This window comes from Trachypithecus francoisi, unplaced genomic scaffold (genome assembly GCF_009764315.1).
Source record: "Trachypithecus francoisi isolate TF-2019V2 unplaced genomic scaffold, Tfra_2.0 Lachesis_group10, whole genome shotgun sequence".
Classification (NCBI taxonomy): domain Eukaryota; kingdom Metazoa; phylum Chordata; class Mammalia; order Primates; family Cercopithecidae; genus Trachypithecus; species Trachypithecus francoisi.
In genome coordinates, this window is record NW_022681455.1 from 129,443,468 (window position 1) to 129,463,929 (window position 20,462).

The window sequence follows — 20,462 nt, forward strand, 5'->3', positions numbered from 1 at the left end:
CCTGTCCGGACCTCCGCCTCCGGGCCACCCTCCAGCCTTCCTGCCGCCGCCTTTCCAGTCTTGCCCAACCCGGTATTTCTGCGCTTGCCTCAGCCACCCGCAGGAGCGCAGCCCGCCCTGCCTCCTCCCGTCCTCTGCGCCCAGGGACCCTGGACCCCGCCCAGCCCGCAGGTCCCGCAGGTCCCCCCGGGCGTGTCTTCCTGGCCCTGCGACCCCCGGAACAGCGCTGGGAGCGCGCGGCCCTGGCCGGGTCCCTGGTCCCTGGCCCCTGGCTCCGTGCTCGGGGTGCAGCCTGTGCCTGGGGGTCCGGCCGTCACACCTCAGAACCAGAGCTGAGCGGAAGACGGGGCAGCGGCCGCTGGGAGGAAGGCAGCCCCGGGTCGGGGAGGAAGGCGGCGGGGGCGGAGGGGAGTCCACGGCGGGGCTGCTGCTTCCTTCCTCCCCTGCGCGGGACACCGGCTGCGTGGGGGAGCGGGAGGGAGCGGACGGCGGTCGGGGGCCAGGGGGAACACTCCTGTGCCTGCGGGCTCCGGCTCCCTCTGCTCACTCCCTCCTGCCGAACTTTTCCACTCAGCCATTTACCTCCTCAGGCACTGGTTGCCCTCATCGGCTGGCCAGGTCCTGCCCCAGAGAACTGCGTGTGGCCCACGTGTGGACAGACCTGTTCCCCATGCCAGGAGGGAGGGTCACTGGCCCTATCTGGGGATGGGGGATGGCGGCGAGGGCACCAGGCCGAGGTGGAGAGCTTCTCGCTCTCCCCCTCTTTTCCTGGCCTTTTCCTCCATTCCCTCTGGCTCCTATCGTCCCCTCCCCCTTCCTCTTCCTCGGGTATGGTTGAGCAGGTCGTGCACTGCACAAGGACTCCCAGCAGAGGACGAGGACTGACATCAACCTGTCCTTCCCTCCCAACACTGTGCGTTCCCTAACCCTGCACGAAGGCACCCTACTCCCCTCCTCAAGATTCCCCACCCAGCATGGCCGGCAGCCCCAGCCCCAAGCCGCAGCTGGGCAGGTTGGGCAGAAGCACTGGGGAGGCCAGGCCTGGCCATGCTGAGCGTGGTGACTCGTCAGGGTTTGCACAAAACATCTTGGGCACCCAGCTGCAGGCCCCTCGGGACGTTTCTGATGAGGCTTCCCCGGGCCCCTCTCTGTGGCAGAAGAAGGGGCCCTGGGGCTGCTTTGTAGGTCTCAGACTAGGGGAGGCCCCCAGAGATGCCCGAGCCAGGGAGGGGCCCAGCCCCCTCCCCCGGGCTGTGCTTGGCATGCAGAGGTTGCGGGGGATCTTGAGTTTTTGTCCCCAGAAGAATGGCTGAGTGGACTCTGGAGAAAAGACAAACCCCCGCCCCGCTGCCGCTGTCCTGTCTCACACCAGTAAAAGTGCTCGTCAGCCTCCTGGCGGCAGGTGCTGCGGACTGCGACCACCTGAGCCAGGCAGTGACACTAATGCGCCTCAGGGCAGCCTTGGCACTGGAGCTGCTGTCATCCCACTTTACCCACAGGGAGAGCCACTCTCCTCCCTCCTTTTTCCATTCTGTGTTATTTACAAATCACCCTCCCGTGTGCCCCGCACCACTCTCAGCCCTGAGTACACAGAGGGGGCTGCCACAGATGTGGCCCTCAAGGCGCTCAGGCCACCTTTAGGGGAGGGCTGCGAGGGGCTGCAATTTTTCTGAAACAGCCAAGCACCCCTGCAGAGAGGCCTGTATCAGCCCAGCCTAAGGCAGGGACAACCCACATAGGAGCACCTGTCCTGCTGGGGATGCGGCGGGTTCTGCAGTGTCCTGGAAAAGGCTCTCCCCACAGCCTGACCCAACCTGTGAACGTGCGCTCATTTGGGAAAGGGGCTTTTGCTTTGATGTAATTAAGGAGAGGATCTTGAGATGCGCCATCCTGGGTTAAGACAGGTCCCACGTCCTGAGAAGGTGGGAGGGATTATCATTTAGACTGGACCCTAAATCCAACAACCCATGTCCTTATAAACCACAGAAGAGGATAAGACGGATACAGCAGAGAGGCCACGGGAGGAGCCCCAAGCCTGGGAAACCGAGGGCTAGAAGAGCCTCCAGGAGGACCCAACCTTGAACACACCTTGATATCAGACTCCCAGCTCCACGGCCTGGTGGAATAAACTTCTGCCATTTCACACTCCCCAGTTTGTGGTGCATGGTTAGCACAGCCCTAGGAAACCAGCACAGATAGTGAGCGCCCCGTCATAGGAGGTATGCAAGCAGAGGGTGGGTGGGCAGAGGCACTATAGGGAGGAGCAGCCCCGGGGACTCCAGCAATCTGTCTTTGATTCTTCCCAGACTGAACCCTGGAGCACGGCCTCCTCCACCTGCAGAGGCCCACGGCAGATAAGCCGAGAGCCACACAGTGGCCAAGAGCAGGTACTGGAGGGCCCAGGGGTCCCAGTGCTGCCTCAGCCCCACTCCACTTGGGGGCTTTTGTGTTCAGAGACTGAGGTTTTAAGCTTAGAGGACGCCTCTGTGGAACACATCTGCACTGCGGCAGGGGAGGAAAGGCTGGGGACACAGAAGCACCCTCCCTCCCGCCCTCACCCCAAAGCTGAGGGGACCAGGGCGGACAGATTCCCCCACCTTTGGTGTGGCCAGGGGCCCTGGGGACCCCAGGGGAACCCTCCTCAGGATGACATAAAACCCCCGGCATTCAAAACTTCCTGAGCTCTGGCCCCAGCTGTCCCCTTTCCAGGGAAACAAAGGCACCTCCAGCACCGCCACCCCAGCCAGCCTCACCGAGCAAGGAGGCCAAAGGCAGCTCCCTGGCCCCACTTACATAAAGCTTCCTATGTGCGCTGTTCACACTTCACACCTCACACCTCACTTCTCACACCTCCCATCTCCTTACACCTCACACTTCACACCTCACACCTCACTTCTCACACCTCCTCACACCTCACTCCTCACTCCTCACCCCTCAAACCTCCTCACTCCTCACACCACCCCTCGCTCCTCACACCTCACTCCTCACTCCCACACCTTCTCATACCTCACTCCTCAACACCTCACACCTCACACCTCACGTCCCACTCCTCACATCTCCTCACCCCTCAAACCTCCTCACTCCTCACTCCTCACACCTCACACTTCACACCTCACTCCTCACACCTCACACCTCACTCCTCACACCTTACTCTTCACACCTCCTCACACCTCCCACCTCCTCACACCTCACTCCTCACACCTCCTCACACCTCACCCCTCACTCCTCACACCTCACTCCTCACACCTCACTCTTCACACCTCCTCACACCTCCCACCTCCTACCTCACTCCTCACACCTCACACTTCATTCCTCACACTTCACACCTCACACCTCACTCCTCCTCACACCTCCTCACACCTCCTCACACCTCACTCCTCACACTTCACACCTCACTCCTCACTCCTCACACCTCACTCCTCACCCCTCACACCTCACATCTCCTCACATCTCCTCACACCTCAAAACTCCTCACACCTCACTCCTCACACTTCACCCCTCACTCCTCACACCTCACTCCTCACTCCTCACACCTCCTCACACCTCACTCCTCACACCTCACCCCTCCTCACACCTCACACCTCCTCACACCTCACCCCTCACACCTCACCCCTCACTCCTCACCCCTCACTCCTCACACCTCATTCCTCACACCTCACACCTCATTCCTCACACCTCACTCCTCACACCTCATTCCTCACTCCTCACACCTCACTCCTCCTCACACCTCACACCTCCTCACACCTCACTCCTCACTCCTCACACTTCACACCTCACTCCTCACACCTCCCACCTCCTCACACCTTACTCACATCTCACTCCTCACTCTTCACACCTCCCACCTCCTCACACCTCACTCCTCAGACCTCACACCTTAGACCTTACACCTCACTCCTCACACCTCCTCACACCTCACTCCTCACACCTCACACCTCACTCCTGACAACTCACACCTCACACCTCCTCACACCTCATATCTCACTCCTGACACTTCACACCTCACTTCTCACACCTCACTCCTCACACTTCACTCTTCACACCTCCTCACACCTCCCATCTCCTACCTCACTCATCACATCTCACTCCTCACACCTCACTTCTCCTCACACCTCACTCCTCACACCTCACTCCTCACACCTCAATCCTCACTCCTCACACCTCCCACCTCCTCACACCTCACTCCTCAGACCTCACACCTCAGACCTTACCCCCCTCACTCATCATACCTCCTCACATCTCACTCCTCACACCTCACACTTCACTCCTGACAAATCACACCTCACACCTCCTCACACCTCATATCTCACTCCTGACACCTCACACCTCACTCCTCACACCTCACTCCTCACACCTCCCACCTCCTCACACCTTACTCACACCTCACTCCTCACTCTTCACACCTCCCACCTCCTCACACCTCACTCCTCAGACCTCACACCTTAGACCTTACACCTCACTCCTCACACCTCCTCACACCTCACTCCTCACACCTCACACTTCACTCCTGACAAATCACACCTCACACCTCCTCACACCTCATATCTCACTCCTGACACCTCACACCTCACTCCTCACACCTCACTCCTCACACTTCACTCTTCACACCTCCTCACACCTCCCACTTCCTCATACCTCACTCCTCACACCTCACTCCTCACACCTCACTCCTCCTCACATCTCACTCCTCACACCTCACTCCTCACTCCTCACATCTCACACCTCACTCCTCAAACCTCACTCCTCACACCTCACCTCTCCTCACACCTCACTCCTCCCACCTCCTCACACCTCACTCCTCCCACCTCCTCACACCTCACTCTTCCCTCCTCACATCTCACTCCTCACACCTCACTCCTCATACCTCACTCCTCACTCCTCACACCTCACTCCTCACACTTCACTCTTCACACCTCCTCACACCTCACACCTCCTCATACCTCACTCCTCACACCTCACTCCTCCTCACATCTCACTCCTCACACCTCACTCCTCACTCCTCACACTTCATTCTTCACACCTCCTCACACCTCCCACCTCCTCATACCTCACTCCTCACACCTCACTCCTCACACCTCACTCCTCACTCCTCACATCTCACACCTCACTCCTCAAACCTCACTCCTCACACCTCACCCCTCCTCACACCTCACTCCTCACACCTCCTCACACCTCACTCTTCCCTCCTCACATCTCACTCCTCACACCTCACTCCTCACTCCTCATACCTCACTCCTCACTCCTCACACCTCACTCATCACACCTCACTCCTCACACCTCACACCTCACTCCTCCTCACACCCCCCACCTCCTCATACCTCACTCCTCATACCTTACACCTCATTCCTCACTCCTCACACCTCACACCTCACACCTCACACCTCACTCCTCAAACTTCACTCCTCCTCACACCTCCTCACTCCTCACATCTCACTCCTCACACCTCACTTCTCACTCCTCACACCTCACACCTCACTCCTCACTCCTCACATCTCACACCTCACTCCTCACCCCTCACACCTCACACCACACTCCTCACATCTTCTCACACCTCACACCTCCTCACACCTCACTCTTCACACCTCACCCCTCTCTCCTGACATCTCACTCCTGACTCCTCACACCTCACTCCTCACACCTTACACCTCACTCCTCACCCCTCACACCTCCTCACACCTCACTTCTCACTCCTCACACCTCAAACCTCACTCCTCACACCTCACATCTCCTCACACCTCCTCACACCTCACACCTCCTCATACCTCATTCACTCCTCACACCTCACCCCTCGCTCCTCACACCTCACTCTTCACTCCTCACTCCTCTCTCCTCACACCTCACTCCTCACATCTCCCATCTCCTCATACCTCACTCCTCACACCTCACTCCTCACTCCTCACACTTCACTCCTCATACCTCACACCTCACTCCTCACTCTTCACACTTCACTGCTCCTCACACCTCCCACCTCCTCACACCTCACTCCTCAGACCTCACACCTCAGACCTTACACCTCATACCTCCCACCTCCTCACACCTCACTCCTCAGACCTCACACCTCACTCCTGACACCTCACACCTCACACCTCCTCACACCTCATATCTCACACCTCACTCCTCATGTCTCACTCCTCACACCTCACATCTCCTCACACCTCACTCCTGACTCCTCACACCTCACACCTCGCTCCTCACACCTCCTCACACCTCCAACTCAGACTTTTTAGCTTGAACTTTTTCTCAATAAAACCACAGAAGCTTGGGCCAAGCACAGTGACTCATGCCTGTAATCCCAGCATTTTGGGAGGCCAAGGCGGGCAGATCACAAGGTCAGGAGATTGAGACCATCTCGGCTAATACGGTGAAACCCTGTCTCTACTAAATTTACAAAAAATTAGCCAGGTGGGTACCTGTAGTCCCAGCTACTCGAGAGGCTGAGGCAGGAGAATGGTGTGAACCCGAGAAACCAAGCTTGTAGTGAGCCAAGATTGCGCCACTGCACTCCAGACTGGGCAACAGAGCGAGACACTACCTCAGAAAACAACAACAACAACAACAGAAACCACAGAAGTCCAACAGAGACCTGAAGACCTGCTTCCCCATCTCCTCTGGGACCTCTCCCACCTGGGTGAAGAGGGCACGTGAGCCTCACCTGATCTTGATCATCTCAGCTAAAACACTGAACCACCTTCAGCACCCACCAGCAGGGGACGGAGCAGAACTGTAGAGGGTACAAAAGCGCCCTGCCACTATCCGGTCCAGATGAAAACCTACAAGTTGAATCAGCAAGGTGCGGACAGATACGCAAGCAGAAACCCTCTTATAGGAGGTTCAAGTCTGGTCACAATGGCTCACTCCTATAATCCCAGCACTTTGGGAGGCCAAGTCAAGTAGATCACTTGAGGTCAGGAGCCGCAGACCAGCCTGGCCAATATGGCAAAACCCCGTCTGTACTAAAAGTACAAAAATTAGCCATGCATGGTGGTGGGCGCCTGTAATCCCAGCTACTCGGGAGGCTGAGACAGGAGAATCGCTTGAACCTGGGAGGTGGAGGTTCCAGTAAGCTGAGATGGTGCCATTGTACTCCAGCTTGGGTGACAGCGACACCCTGTCTCAAAAAAAAAAAAAAAAAAAAAAAAAACACAGTTTGAGAATGTCAGACAAGGCAGCACCCTGGGCAGGTGCTCAGGTTGGGCAGAGTCTCTCTCGGGGGAGGGGAGTAATAGGACGGAGCTCCCCGAGGGCTCCTTGCGTGTCTCTGTCCTGATGCACAGCAGGTGGGGGCTGCGGGGACCAGAGAAGGAAGTGCCCCAGCTGGGCACTTCCCGAGAAGGAAGTGGTGCCGGAATTTCCCCCAGGTGTGGCCTCAGGTATAAGAGCGGCTGCTGCCAGGTTCATGGCCAGGTGCAACTGTGAGATTGCCGCCAGGTGTGCAGGCCGCTCCAAGCCCGGCCTGTCTGCTGCCACCACCATGACAGTGAGCCTCTCCACATGCCACTTGGATGGTTGCCACTTGGATGGCTGCCACTTGGATGGCACAGCCTGGCCTGGAAGGGCTGGGGTGGGGTTCTCTGAACCCTGGGATGAGGGTGTTGGGATGGGCTCTGGGAAACCCCTCAGTCTGGGGGTAGGGGGAGGCAGTTACAGATCCTCGGAGCCCTGGCATGCTGGGTGCCTCTCTGGGCTTCAGTTTCCCCATCTATAGAGGAAGGGCTGTACTCCATCTTTCCCCTGGGAACAAGGAAAGCTGAGGTGGAAGTGAGGTGCCCCCTGCCCTGGGCACCCCCTAACCACCCACCTGCCTGTTTCACCAGCTCCTCCCTGGCCTTCTGTTTCTGACCTGGTTGCATGCATGCCTGGCCCACAATGACCCCTTCCTCAGGGGGCACCCCCACACTCATGGGACCCCACGCTGCTACTCAGCTGAGGAACTGCCCCTCGACCAGGCACCCCCACACCTGCTGGCTCGAGGTGCCAAGTGGGGGCAGGCTTTGCCTGTAGCCCTGGTGTCCAGCCTGGAGGCAGCAAGCCACAGGAGGAGGCATGAGAGGCCCTCAGCTGCGACCCAGTGCCCGGTGCTGCAGCCAGAGGAGGTGTTGGAGGCAGACACCCACCAGCGCTCCATCTCACCCTGGAGATACCGGTGAGGACCTGGGGATCCTGCTGTGGCATGGGCTGCCCCTCCCCGGCACGGCCCTGCCTGGAGAGCTCTCTGGGCCTTGGTGGTTCGCCCCTGTCAAGTGGGCGTGGCCACCGGAGCTCCGTGCCTCCGGCCCTGCTGACCTGGGTGGCTGAGCTGCTTCTTACGGTCGTGCCCTGCCTGCCACTGTCCTTGGTAGCCAGGGTCCCCTGGGGAAATTCTGGGCCCCTCACCTGAGCTCCTGCAGAAGTGGGGCTGGGTGGTGAAGTGGGAGGAAGGCTTTAGAGGCCTCCGGCCCCTGCTCTGTGCTCTTGGAGCACCCTGGGGACACATGGATTACCACCACTTACAAGCCCGACTGCACGCCAAGCCCGTGTGGTATGGCCCTCACTGCCTCAGGTCCCATCCTGAGCACTCGGGGAGGGAACCTGAGGGGAGAGGAGCCTCAAGGAGGCAAGGGCCAGAGACTCACTGTGCGCCCCGTCCCGCAGTGTGGACACAGACGAGGACCGCTATCCACAAAAGCTGGCCTTTGCCGAGTGCCTGTGCAGAGGCTGCATCGACCCACGGACAGGCCGCGAGACAGCCGCGCTCAACTCCGTGCGGCTGCTCCAGAGCCTGCTGGTGTTGCGACGCCGGCCCTGCTCCCGCGACGGCTCGGGACTCCCCACGCCCGGGGCCTTCGCCTTCCACACCGAGTTCATTCGCGTGCCTGTCGGCTGCACCTGCGTGCTGCCCCGGTCAGTGTGACCGCCGAGGCTGTGGAGCCCCTAGACTGGACACATGGGCTCCCCAGAGGGCACCCCCTATTTATGTGTATTTATTGTAATTTATATGCCTACCCCAACACTACCCTTGGGGTCCAGGCATCCCCCGTGTCTGGAGGACGGGCTCCCACCGTTCTTTCCATCTCCAGCCTCAGTAGTTGGGGGTAGAAGGAGCTCAGCACCTCTTCCAGCCCTTAAAGCCACAGAAAAGGCGTCACACGGCCATCTGTACCTTGGCTCCCCGCCCCGCTCCCAGCTTCCCTCACCCTATCACTGACCTCAGGCCCCCCAGGCTCCAACCTCCTTGGAAGTACCCCTGTTTCTTCAACAATTATTTTAGTGTACGTTTGTTATTAAACTGATGAACACATCCCCCGAGGCCAACATTCACTGCGACATTCTCCCGCTCACCCCTGGCCCAGGCCACCCACGGACCCAATTCTGGGGCATCCTTCCAGAAAGGTCTATGCAGCAGCGAGCAGTGCATGCAGGTGGGACTGAGCTCTAGCACGGGGAAGCACAGGTGTCCCTGCTCTGCCCACGGTGTCTCCCCGGAGGATACCCCTGGGAACAGGAATGAGCCGCCTTCCCCAGGCAGAGCCTTGAGCCCTGTGCTTTGTAACGATGTGAGCGCCTGGGGCACCATCTCGGCCCCCAGGCGAAAGTCTCCGAGGATGAACTGCAGGGCTGTCAGCTCAAGGCAGGGCCCCAGCCTCTGTGGGTCGGATCAACAGCCAAGACCCAAGCGCCCTCCCTAAAGGTGAACTAGCCTGGCTCTGGGGCCCAGGCTCTGCTGGAGATTTTAGTTAAGGGACCCTGGGGTGAGCAGCCTCAGTCGTGGAAAAGGGGCCCAGGCCTGTGACAGTCTCAGGGTCTCAGTCTCTCGGCCCCCAGCCCTGAGGGCCGACATTGCCGTGGGGCTGCTGGGCAGTTGTTAGCCCCTCCTCTGCCTGGCCCCCTGGCTCACCCACCTACCGTGTCCAGGTGCCTGGAAATGGGGGTGGGGGACTCCACTCAGACCCCCAGAGGAGGAGGTCTCAGGGAAGACTTCCTGGAGGTGGTGGCCTTTGTCCAGGAGGTAGAATTTTCATTCAACACATTTCTTTTCTTTTTTGAGAAAGGGTCTCGCTTTGTTGCCCAGGCTGGAGTGCAGTGGCGTGACTTCAGCGCACTGCAACCCCCACCTTCTAGGTTCAAGCGATTCTCCCAGCTCAGCTTCCCAGTACAGGCATGCGCCACTACACCCAACTAATATTTGTATTTTTAGTAGAGGCGGGGTTTCGCCATGTTGGCCAGGTTGGTCTCAAACTCCTGAGCTCAAGTGATCCTCCCACCTCGGCCTCCCAGACTGCTGAGATTATAGGCATGAGCCACCGCACCCAGCCATATTGAGTTTCTACTAGGCGCCTGGCACTGGGAACAGGCTGAGAACAAAATGGTCAAAATCCCTCCTGCCCCCATGGTGACTGATGGAACAAGTGGTGTTTAGTCTGTGAATGAGTCCAGGACAGAGGCTCTGGGGGAGGGGCTGCGGTTCTAAGCAGAGGGTCAGGGAGGCCTCGAAGACCTGAAGGGGAGGAGGAAGGAGCCAGGCAGCCATGCAGGGAATAGCTCCAGGCAGCAGGAAGAGCCCACGCAAAGGCCCTGAGAAGACACATGCTGGGTGTGTCCAAGGGTCAGAGAGTGGCCTGTGTGGCTGACACCAAGTGAGAGGGGACGGCGGGGGCAGGGCAGGGCAGGGCGCTGGGTGCAGGTTGTGTCTGCCATGGGGCCATCAGAAGCTTGTGGCTGTCACTGAAGGGAGCTGAGCCTGTGGGTTCGGAGCTGGAGGCACTGGGGTGGGGCTTTGGGTTTCAATGGCAGCGACAGGAATGTTTCTGGGGTGAGGGAAGAGCGCGAGATGGCAGGTGGCCTGGGTGGGGATGGCCCACGTAGCTGGGGTCTGGATTTGGGCCAGGATTGGACGTGGGGATGTGGGGGGTTCAAGGGTGACCTGAAGCTTGGTGATCTGGGGGGATAGCTGAGACGAGGTTGGATTGAGATGTCTGCATGGTGCTGAGTGTTGGCTGGTGGGGGACGGATTCTGAAAGCCCCGGGAACAGAAGTCCCTGGCTCTGAAGTGTGAGTTGCTGGGAGAGCAGGTGGGCAAGCAGCAGGCAAGGGCTTCTCCAGCCTCAGGAGAGTGGGTGCCTTGGTGAGAGCCCAGCGGCGGGGGATGTGGCTGATGCACGGCAAAGCTTTGAGGGGACCCGGTCGGGGTGGTGGTGAGGACCTGTGGGCAGGTGCATGTGCAGCCAGCCACAGCCTCTGCACAAGTGAGGAGCAGGAGTGTCCAGAAGCCCCCTACAACTTGGCCTGAGTGTCCTGGGCAGCTGGAGAGCCCTCCAGCATCAGTGTGGGGGGAAAACAAGGGTGCATCCGCCACCAGCCTCACCCCAGTTTCTACAGAAAAGAGGCGCAAGGTAGAGGCTCACCACATGGCTCCCGCCCTGTTCCCTTTTCACTTAATGCCTCTGGAATCCAAGCCCCTTAGGGAGGCGCTAGGTGTGGAGCGCCCGCAGGGCCTGGAAGAGCTCTCAAGGGAGGACTCCGTTACCTCCTCCAGGCCCGGGAGGACCTTTCTAGGGAGGCACACACCTGGAATTCCCAGGTACTATATTTCGTGGAATATACGGTACCTGGGATTTCATGTGCTGCTGACAAGGAAGGCGATGCTGATGCTAATGAAACTGGAATGCGGCCCGGCCCGCAGGAAACGGGGGGGCAGGTGCCTGCCCAGGCCTCGGGAACCATCGCTACCCCGGCCCCGCCCACCGGCCCCAGGCAGAGGCTCAGGCTCAGGCGCAGGCTCCGGGCTTTGCTGCGTTTATTGCGGGCGGGCGCCCGGGCGGGAGGGCAGGTCTGGGGTGAAGTCACACGACCTCGTCGGTCACCGGGATGGGGTTGGCCTGGGGACCTCCCGGGGGTCCCCCCGCCGCCGCCGCCTCCTCCTCGCTGGGCTTCTTGCGGGCCTCGGCCGGGGGCCGCGGCGGGGGGTTGGTGGGCGGCTGCTTGATGGTGCCTCCGATCTGCGGCCGCTCCCGGGGCTTGGGCTCGATCGGTGTCCACTGCTCACCGCGCACGGCCGCCTGCGGGGCACGGAGGGGTTGGGCCCCACGCCCCAAAGCCGGCCCTCCCTCCCTGGAGGTCCACCCCGCCAGGGGCCCCGGGAGAGGCTCAAGTCTGAATCCCACGCGGGATGGTGTGACTGCCGCTCAGAGAAGTGACGGCCGGAGGCCACACAGCCAGGACCTGGGTTGGCCTGACACCAACCCAAGCTATTTCTTCATGCCAGGAGTAGAGCAGGAACCCCTGGGCTTCTGGAAGATCCCCTGGTGGACACTCCCAGATGCAAATTTCAGCACCTAAATTCTCCTCCCAAGGCGCCAAGGCAGGGAGCCAAGGGCAGGGAGGACGCCTGAGGTCCAGCAGGAGGGGTGGCCCAGGACAGTAGCAGGCCCGGCTCCGTCTGGTGGGTGCCATTCACCCACCTTGGCCGGCAGCCCCCCAAGGGTGCCCAGGCATTCCTGCACATGGGGGTCAGGGGCAGAGCTTGAAGAACGCAGGATTCCACTGGCTGACTAAAAATACAGACTCCTGGGCCCATGCCTGGAGGTTCCACTGCAACACGTCAAGTGGACCCGGGAGTGCGTGCTTTTCATCTCCTATTCCACAATATCCGGTAGAAAAATATGTCACATCATATCCGTCATGAAGCAGAAAGAGAAATGGGACATCTGTGATCCTACCTAACTCCAAAACGGAAATATTCCGTCCTGAAGAGCAAAACTATAGTAAGGGTGATAGAAGAAAATGCAGGAACGTGAACACAGGACCTAGGGCCAGGGAAAGGTGTTTTTACAAAGCACAGACCACAGAGCAAGTAGACAGGGAAACTTCTGTTCTTCAGTGCAGTGAAGGACTTCACGGACCAGTTAACAGACCCTTACCAGAAAGCAGGAAGGCATTCACAGTGTCTAAAGGTTACGAAGGCTCAGTAGCTAAAATAATACGTGAAATTCCTGCAACTTAAGAAAAAGACAGGCCGGGCGCGGTGGCTCAAGCCTGTAATCCCAGCACTTTGGGAGGCCGAGACGGGCGGATCACGAGGTCAGGAGATCAAGACCATCCTGGCTAACAAGGTGAAACCCCATCTCTACTAAAAATACAAAAACTAGCCGGGCGAGGTGGCGGGCGCCTGTAGTCCCAGCTACTCGGGAGGCTGAGGCAGGAGAATGGCGTAAACCTGAGAGACGGAGCTTGCAGTGAGCTGAGATCCGGCCACTGCACTCCAGTCCGGGCGACAGAGCGAGACTCCGCCTCAAAAAAAAAAAAAAAAAAAAGAAAAAGACAAAAACCACAATAGAAAAATGGACAAAGGGTATGAACAGGCAACTCAAGGGGGAAGAGACTCCAACAGCGCAAATCCACAGTCAGAGAAGAGCGAGTCCAAGCTCCGCACGGCCAGCCTCGTGCTGTGGAACTGCCAAGCGTGGGAGAAAGCGCTGTGCGCCAGGTGGGGGCGATGGGGCCGGCACGGCTGATGGTAGGTTGTCTGCTGGGGAGCAGCTGAGCCCAGCAGAGTCAACGGTACAGAGGCTGATGCCTGACCCAGCAATTCCTCTCTGGGTTTAGCACAAGGAATTCCTGAGGTCTCCAGGAGCGGCTAGCTGTATGTGGTAGTAGGGAGCCAGGGGGCATGTGGTGGCCCCTGGAGAACAAAGCAACAGCCCAGATGAGCGCTTGGCAAGAGGAAAGGATTCTAAGGGAGAGCCCTGAGAGGCTGGTGGCAGATCAATGAGCCTTGAAACAGAACTCCACTTACATACGTGGAAGGCACACACAGAAAGCACTGCACATTTAACACCGCACACACACTCTGCGCTGATTCGTGGGCGGTGCCAGGATGCACGCAGTCATGCAGACATTTTCTTTTTTTTTTTTTTTTTTGAGACGGAGTCTCACTGTGTTACCCAGGTTGGAGTGCAGTGGCGCGATCTTGGCTCACTGCAAACTCCGCCTCCCAGGTTCACGCCATTCTCCTGCCTCAGCCTCCAAGTAGCTGGGACTACAGGCGCCCGCCACCACCACGCCCGGCTAATTTTTTGTATTTTTAGTAGAGACGGGGTTTCACCATGTTAGCCAGGATGGTCTCGATCTCCTGACCTCGTGATCCGCCCGCCTCGGCCTCCCAGAGTGCTGGGATTACAGGCTTGAGCCACCGCGCCCGGCCGCAGACATTTTCTTAAACTGCCGACACCTGGGTTTGGTTTAGTGCGCGTTTGCCTCTGTGGGCAGGAGACACTTGCCTCTAGGGACAAAAGGATTTAAATAAGCAAAGTCTGAGGGCTCTGTCCACTCAGAGGCCCCTGCAGTAAGAGGCGGCCTGCAGCTGTCTGTTCCGGAGCCCAGGGTAGGCAGAGGGCATTTCACCCAAGGCCTGGCCAGGCTGCGCCCTGTCCTCCCATCCACCCCTGGCCTCTCAGAACGATCACTGTATCCCGTGGGGCGGGCAGCCCTCTAACAGGCTGCTGTGCTCCTAAACCAAACCCAGGTGTCAGCAGTTGAAGAAAATGTCTGCGTGACTGCGTGAATCCTGGCACCGCCCACAAATCAGCGCAGACAGGGTTGAGGTGAGAAACGCCTGATAACCGGCCCCAAGCCCAGGCACAGCCTTCCGCCGGCTGCACGACCCCAGGCCAGCCACAGCACCTCCCTGAGCCTCCGCCTCTTCGTCTGTAAAGTGGGGACACCAGCACCCCTCCCAGGGCCGTGGTGCGGGCTGATGAGGAAATGCAGGGAAATGACCCAACACACGAGACGCGTCAAAAACGGCAGCGGCAACTGCTGCGTCCCTGCTGTGCTGTGAGCACACGCCCGGGCTCGCGCTTGCTCCCAGCCTCGGCTCGGCCTACAGAGCTGGCTTCAAGGGCCACGTATGTCCGAGGGTGTCAGGGCAGGGGCAGGGGGTGGGGGTGGCTGGGGCTGACCTCAGAGGGCGCCACTCACCAACAGGTAGATGCCGCTCGCGATGGCCAGGCAGGCAGTCCCGAGGATGGTGGCCAGCAGGAAGCCGGCGGGCACCGAGAGCCTGGGGCATTGGGGGGTGGAAGGCGGGGACACAGAAGGGCACTCAGAAAGGGGAATGGAGCCCCAGGTCTGGGGGCCAAGGCCACAAAGTCTCAGGACAAGGCAGACCCAGGGACCTGCGTGGCCCAGGGCTGCCAAGTCTCAGAACAAGGCAGGCCACAGACCCAGGGGGTGTGCAGGGGCCACGGCTTGTTTCGGTCCTGGGTATTCTCGGCCTTGATGTGGACGCGAGTGGCTCTAGGGCACTTGCTCAGAGGAGCCGCCAGCAGCTGCAGGGCAGCCCCTGGCCTCGGCCGCAGCAACCACCAGACACACAGTGCAGAACCCTCCACCCTGCCAGGAAGCCCAGGCGAGACCCCCCAGCAGCACCTGCTGGCTCCAGACAGGATCGGAGCTACTCAGGTTTGGGGAGGATCCTTACAAATCCTGCATACTAGACAGCAGACACAGGATCGGGGGGCCCCCCAGAGCCGGGGACCCGAATTTTTGTTTGGAAAAACATCGAGGTAAGTTGAGGGGTGGCTTCTGTCCAGGCAGCCCGGCCGGTGGGACATTGGGGGAGGGCCGGCTCCAAGCCCCCCTGAGCCCTAGATGGGGTGCAGGGTGGGGACTCACAAGAGGTGCAGGACGGCCCGAACGTAGTAATTCCTGGTGAGGGGCCCGAACAGCTTCACCACGGAGGTCATGTACTTCTGGCCCCTGCGGGAGGGAGGAAGGGGAGACAGCGCGGCTGGGCCTCTCCCACTCAGGACTCCCCTGCTGCCCTGCCGACGACCCCAGGGCGCCCAGGCCTCTTTCCTCCCAGAAAACACACCGGGCAGGCACCGGCCTTGGTTTGCCCACAAGCACCAAAGAATTGGTTCCGGAGCCTGTGAGTGAGGAACTAGGCTCCACATACCGACCCTGTGAGCCCTGCCTGGCCCCGCAGCCCCGGGAGAGACCCCAGAGCAGGAGGGAGACTCACCAGCGCTCCATGGTGGAGCCCTTCTTCCTCTTCCCCCGGGGATACTCCAGCAGGCAGACAAACACGCCCGCCACGCTGAAGCCATGTGGTTAAGGAACAGCCCAGCTCAGCCTGAGCGGCCACAGGGAACCCTCTTTACTGAAGACAACACAGAGAGGCCGGAGCACAGCGGCTCACATCTGGAATCCCAGCACTGTGGGAGGCTGAGGCGGGAGGATCACTGGAGCCCAGGAGTTTGAGACCAGCCAGCGCAACACAGTGAGACCCTCATCTCTACAAAAAATTTAAAAGTTAGCCAGGGGTGGTGGTGTGTGCCTGTGGTCCCAGCTACTCCAGAGGCTGAGGTAAGAGGGTGGCCTGAGCCCAGGTGGAGGCTGCCATGAGTCATGACTACATCACTGCACTCCAGCCTGGGGGACAGAGCGAGATCTTCTCTCAAAAAAAAAAAAAAGGGGGGGGGGCAGCCACTGCCTGAGGTCACAGAGCCAGGAGGCAGCCACGGGAGGTTCCAACAGGTCCGGCACTTGGGGTTGCCCACGCCCGCCCTCCCACCACCCTGCCCAATGCTGCTTGTCGCAAGGTACGGCTGGGCTGAGATGGGGCAAAGGAGGTGGAGGGGCCGGGCAAGGGGACTGACTGACAGGAGGGGGCAGACAGGATCCCAGCAGTCCAACCGGGAGGCCTCAGTGCTGGCCCTGGCCCTCTGGTGACACCCCCTGCCCACCCCTCACCAGGACTCAGACTGGGGGTCTGCCGCTGACCACCACATGGCCCAGGCGAGGAGCCTGGCTGCTGGGGCCTAGGCTGCCCAACCCGTGGACAGCCCACCCTGTGTCCCAGCCTGGCTGCGGTGGCGGGGAGCGGAGGCAAACTCACTGTGAAGTGGTTCCCTGGCTCTGCCCTGGGCGTTCCCCGCCCGCCCCAGCCTCAGATGGAAGGATACATGGAGTAGGCGCCAAAGTACCACTGGGTGAAGCGGCCAGCTGTGGCCACGATGCCCCCGGTGATGAGGACTGCGGGGAGAAGTGGGTCAGGCACTGTGGGACTCCCGTCCTGGGGGCCTGGGCCACTCCCCTTCTCTACCTACTGTGGGCCACCAGGCCACCCAGAGCTGCCCCCTCCCCATCCCCACAGCACAGTGACAGGGTCCGGGACAGCCCCAGGAGGCACCCCTCTGCGCTGGTGAAGAGCAGAGCCTGTGGCGCACCGGCTGGTGGAGGGGGTGCTGGACATGCCCGGGCTGTAGGTCCCAGGAGTGGCCAGGAACGGCCCGACCTGCCGGCCCCCGTGGACCTGAGCCCCTGGGCTCTGGGACCCCCGAATGGACCCCTTGTCACCATGAGTCTTTGATGCACTGAAAGCCAATAGGCCGAGTGTGGTTTCTGCACGTTCTTGGGGGGGTGTCTCCTCCTGATACGGAGCTCCTCCTAACCCATCAGCTGCTTCGCCTTAATTTCGGGCTCGTCTGATGCGGCCATTTCCGCACCTTTTTTTGGGGGGGGGTAATTGTCCAATATTCCCCCTTACTATTTTTTTTTTTTTTTCCTTTTTCTTGTTTTTGAGACAGAGTCTCCTTCTGTCACCCAGGCTGGAGTGCAGTGGCGCAATCTTGACTCACTGCAACCTCTGCCTCCCGGATTCAAGCGATTCTCCTGCCTCATTCTCCCGAGTAGCTGGGATTACTGGCGGCCGTCACCAAGCCCAGCTAATTTTTATATTTTTATTAGAGACAGAGTTTCACCACATTGGCCAGGCTGGTCTCGAACTCCTGACCTCAGGGAATGCTGCACCGGCCTTGGCCTCCCAAAGTATATTAGGATTACAGGCGTGAGCCACGGCGCCTGGTCCTTCCTACTATTTTATTTATTTTTCTTTCTTTCTTTTTTTTTTGGAGATGAAGTCTTGCCCTGTTGCCTAGGCTAGAATTCCATGGCGTGATCTTGGCTCACTACAACCTCCGCCTCCCAGGTTCAAGTGATTCTCCTGCCTCAGCCTCCCAAGTAGCTGGGACTACAGGTGCATGCCACCATACCCAGCTAATTTTTTTTATTTTTAGTAGAGACGGGTTTCACCATGTTAGCCAGGATGGTCTCGATCTCCTGACCTCATGATCCGCCCGCCTCGGCCTCCCAAAGTGCTGGGATTACAGGCATGAGCCACCTTGCCCTGCCAGCCATTCTGTTTTTGTCTCCACATGGTCTTTTTTTTTTTTTGAGGTGGAGTCTTGCTCTGTCGCCCGGACTGGAGTGCAGTGGCCAGATCTCAGCTCACTGCAAGCTCCGCCTCCTGGTTTTACGCCATTCTTCTGCCTCAGCCTCCCGAGTAGCTGGGACTACAGGCGCCCGCCACCTCGCCCGGCTAGTTTTTTGTATTTTTAGTAGAGACGGGGTTTCACCGTGTAGACCAGGATGGTCTCGATCTCCTGACCTCGTGATCCACCCGTCTCGGCCTCCCAAAGTGCTGGGATTACAGGCTTGAGCCACCGCGCCCGGCCTCCACATGGTCTTGTTTGAAGATTTCCTATCCTTGGTTTGAGCCCAGCTACACATTAACTCTGGGTTTGCCTGTCTGTGTTGGAGAAGGGGAGGGCAGTGTCCTTGGGCCTACTCAGTCTACTGTCCGTGCATCTTTGGGGGACTGTCCTGGTCCCGAGCCTGCCATCTGAAAGAGGGTGCAAAGCTGCCGCTGGTGCCACCAGGGAGGACTGACGCCCAGCCACATTTACAGAGCACCTGCTGTGTACGGGGGGGACTCTTTGTTAAGGTCCCACTCTCTCTGGGTCAGCTGCCTCCCGGGGCTGCACGCTCTGGAAAGACCTCCCGGAGCAGGTGACATTTGAATTGAGAAATGAGACAGCCATGAGGCTCTGCAGAAGCAGCAGCTTGTGCAGAGGCCCTGGGGCAAGCTCAGGAGCTCTAGGAACAGAAAGGAAGCCGGGCAGCTGGAGGAGGGGGCCAGAGAGCTGGGAGGCCAGGGCAGGCAGCGCAGGGCGTCCAGTCCCGCTCTAATTCTTTGGGCCAGGAGCCCTTGGAGGGTTTCAACAGGAGGCCAGACTAGAGCCCAGCTCTCCTGGCTCCCAGCTGGGTGCCCTCAGACCCTCTACTTCCTGTAGGGAGTGCCGGGCAGGCAGGGTCACAGTCTCAAGGGGCGGCTCTGGGGAGAGCTGTCTGAACTGACCTACTGAGTTCTTGGCCGCTGACTCGAAGCAGGCGGTGGGACAGGCTGCAGGGCCCCGTGCTCCAGGCCTCCCACCCTGAGGTCTCTGCTCCTGCTCCGCTGCCACGCACTCCAGACAACGGGGAGGGCGCTCAGAGCCCCAGGGCAGTGGTGGCAGCGGGCCCCTCCTCCTCACCCTCAGCCCCCAGGCCCTTCCCAGGCACGCCTCCCCACCCGGTGCAGGTTCTTCCTGGAGCTGCCGCACTGGTGCCTCTGCCCTCAGACCCCGCCTGAACCCAGCCTCACCCGGCCTGGGCCCCACACTCCCCGGCTCTGGTCCTGAGAGGGTCCGTTTCCAAGTGGAGTCTGCTGCCCTCACCGCAACCTCTGAGCAAACGCGCAGCAGGGTGACGGGGGTCTGTGCCTCCCACGCCAAGAGCAAAGCGCCTGTGCAGCTGGGCTGGGCAGGGCCGCCACTGGGTGGTTTCAGCGCCTTGTGTAATCCCAGGCCGCCTCCAGCGCAGACTCCAGATGGGGAGGGCTGAGCCCCGGGGCATGAAGAGCCCACTCCCCACCCCAAGCCCAGGGAGAGCGACTCGCAGCCCAGCTGGCTACCGAGGGACAGGGTAGCCAGGCCGGAGCCCCCATTTGGGGGCTTGGGGCTGCGACCCCGGAAACCACCCGGGCTGAACCGCCTCTTCCCCTGCGCTGCAACTTCCTCCTCCGCGAAGTCGGGGGACCGAGGGCAGGGAATGGGGGAGGGGCGCAGCGCTCCGCAGGGTCTGCAAGGGGACTGCTGGGGTTCTCGGAACCCCTTCCAGCCCGCGCCCTGAGGGTCCCGCCCCTGTTCCCCGCACCCCCCTGGCCTGACCCTGGCCCGCCTGGCGCCCCACTTCCCCGCCCTGTACGTAGCCCGAGGACCCCGGGGATACTCCTCCAGCCTGTAGCCTCCACCGTCCCTGCCGCGCACTCACTCAGGCCGGACGCCAGCGCCTGCTCGTTGGCCCACATGGCCCACTCGATCTGCCCCATGGCGGCACGGACCCTGCAGGGACACTGGTAGGCGCGTACTGCCGCCCCTGCGCTCCCGGCCGAACCCCCGTTCCGCCCAGGCCCCGCCCCGAAACCCCCAGGTGACCGCGGCTGGGCGGAGACCCGCGTCTGTAGGGTGCAGGGCTGCCCCGGCGCCCTCTGTCCCCGCCCTCTCTACCCCCGCCGAGGCATAGGAGGGGCCCTGCTCGGTAGCCGCAGCCCAGGCGGGGAGTGCGCTTCCCCAGGGCTGCCCAAACTTCAGCTCTCAAGCGCTGAC

General features: G+C 60.2%; 2 protein-coding genes across 2 annotated transcripts; one reads left to right on the top strand and one right to left on the bottom strand.

Moving 5' to 3' along the window:
* The first annotated feature begins 7,314 nt into the window (after positions 1-7,314).
* On the top strand, positions 7,315-9,279 carry IL17C (interleukin 17C). The gene is made up of 3 exons (XM_033219323.1): positions 7,315-7,474; positions 7,812-8,140; positions 8,629-9,279. Exons 1-3 carry the CDS (start codon positions 7,394-7,396, stop codon positions 8,885-8,887), a joined length of 669 nt encoding a protein of 222 aa, XP_033075214.1. The 5' UTR covers positions 7,315-7,393; the 3' UTR covers positions 8,888-9,279.
* Positions 9,280-11,744: 2,465 nt separating this feature from the next.
* LOC117088204 (cytochrome b-245 light chain) lies at positions 11,745-20,287 on the bottom strand. The gene is made up of 6 exons (XM_033219326.1): positions 20,128-20,287; positions 16,941-17,010; positions 15,998-16,072; positions 15,649-15,732; positions 14,953-15,034; positions 11,745-12,032 (listed from the first exon to the last, which is right to left on the bottom strand). Exons 1-6 carry the CDS (start codon positions 20,183-20,185, stop codon positions 11,817-11,819), a joined length of 585 nt encoding a protein of 194 aa, XP_033075217.1. The 5' UTR covers positions 20,186-20,287; the 3' UTR covers positions 11,745-11,816.
* Between the last annotated feature and the right edge of the window lie 175 nt (positions 20,288-20,462).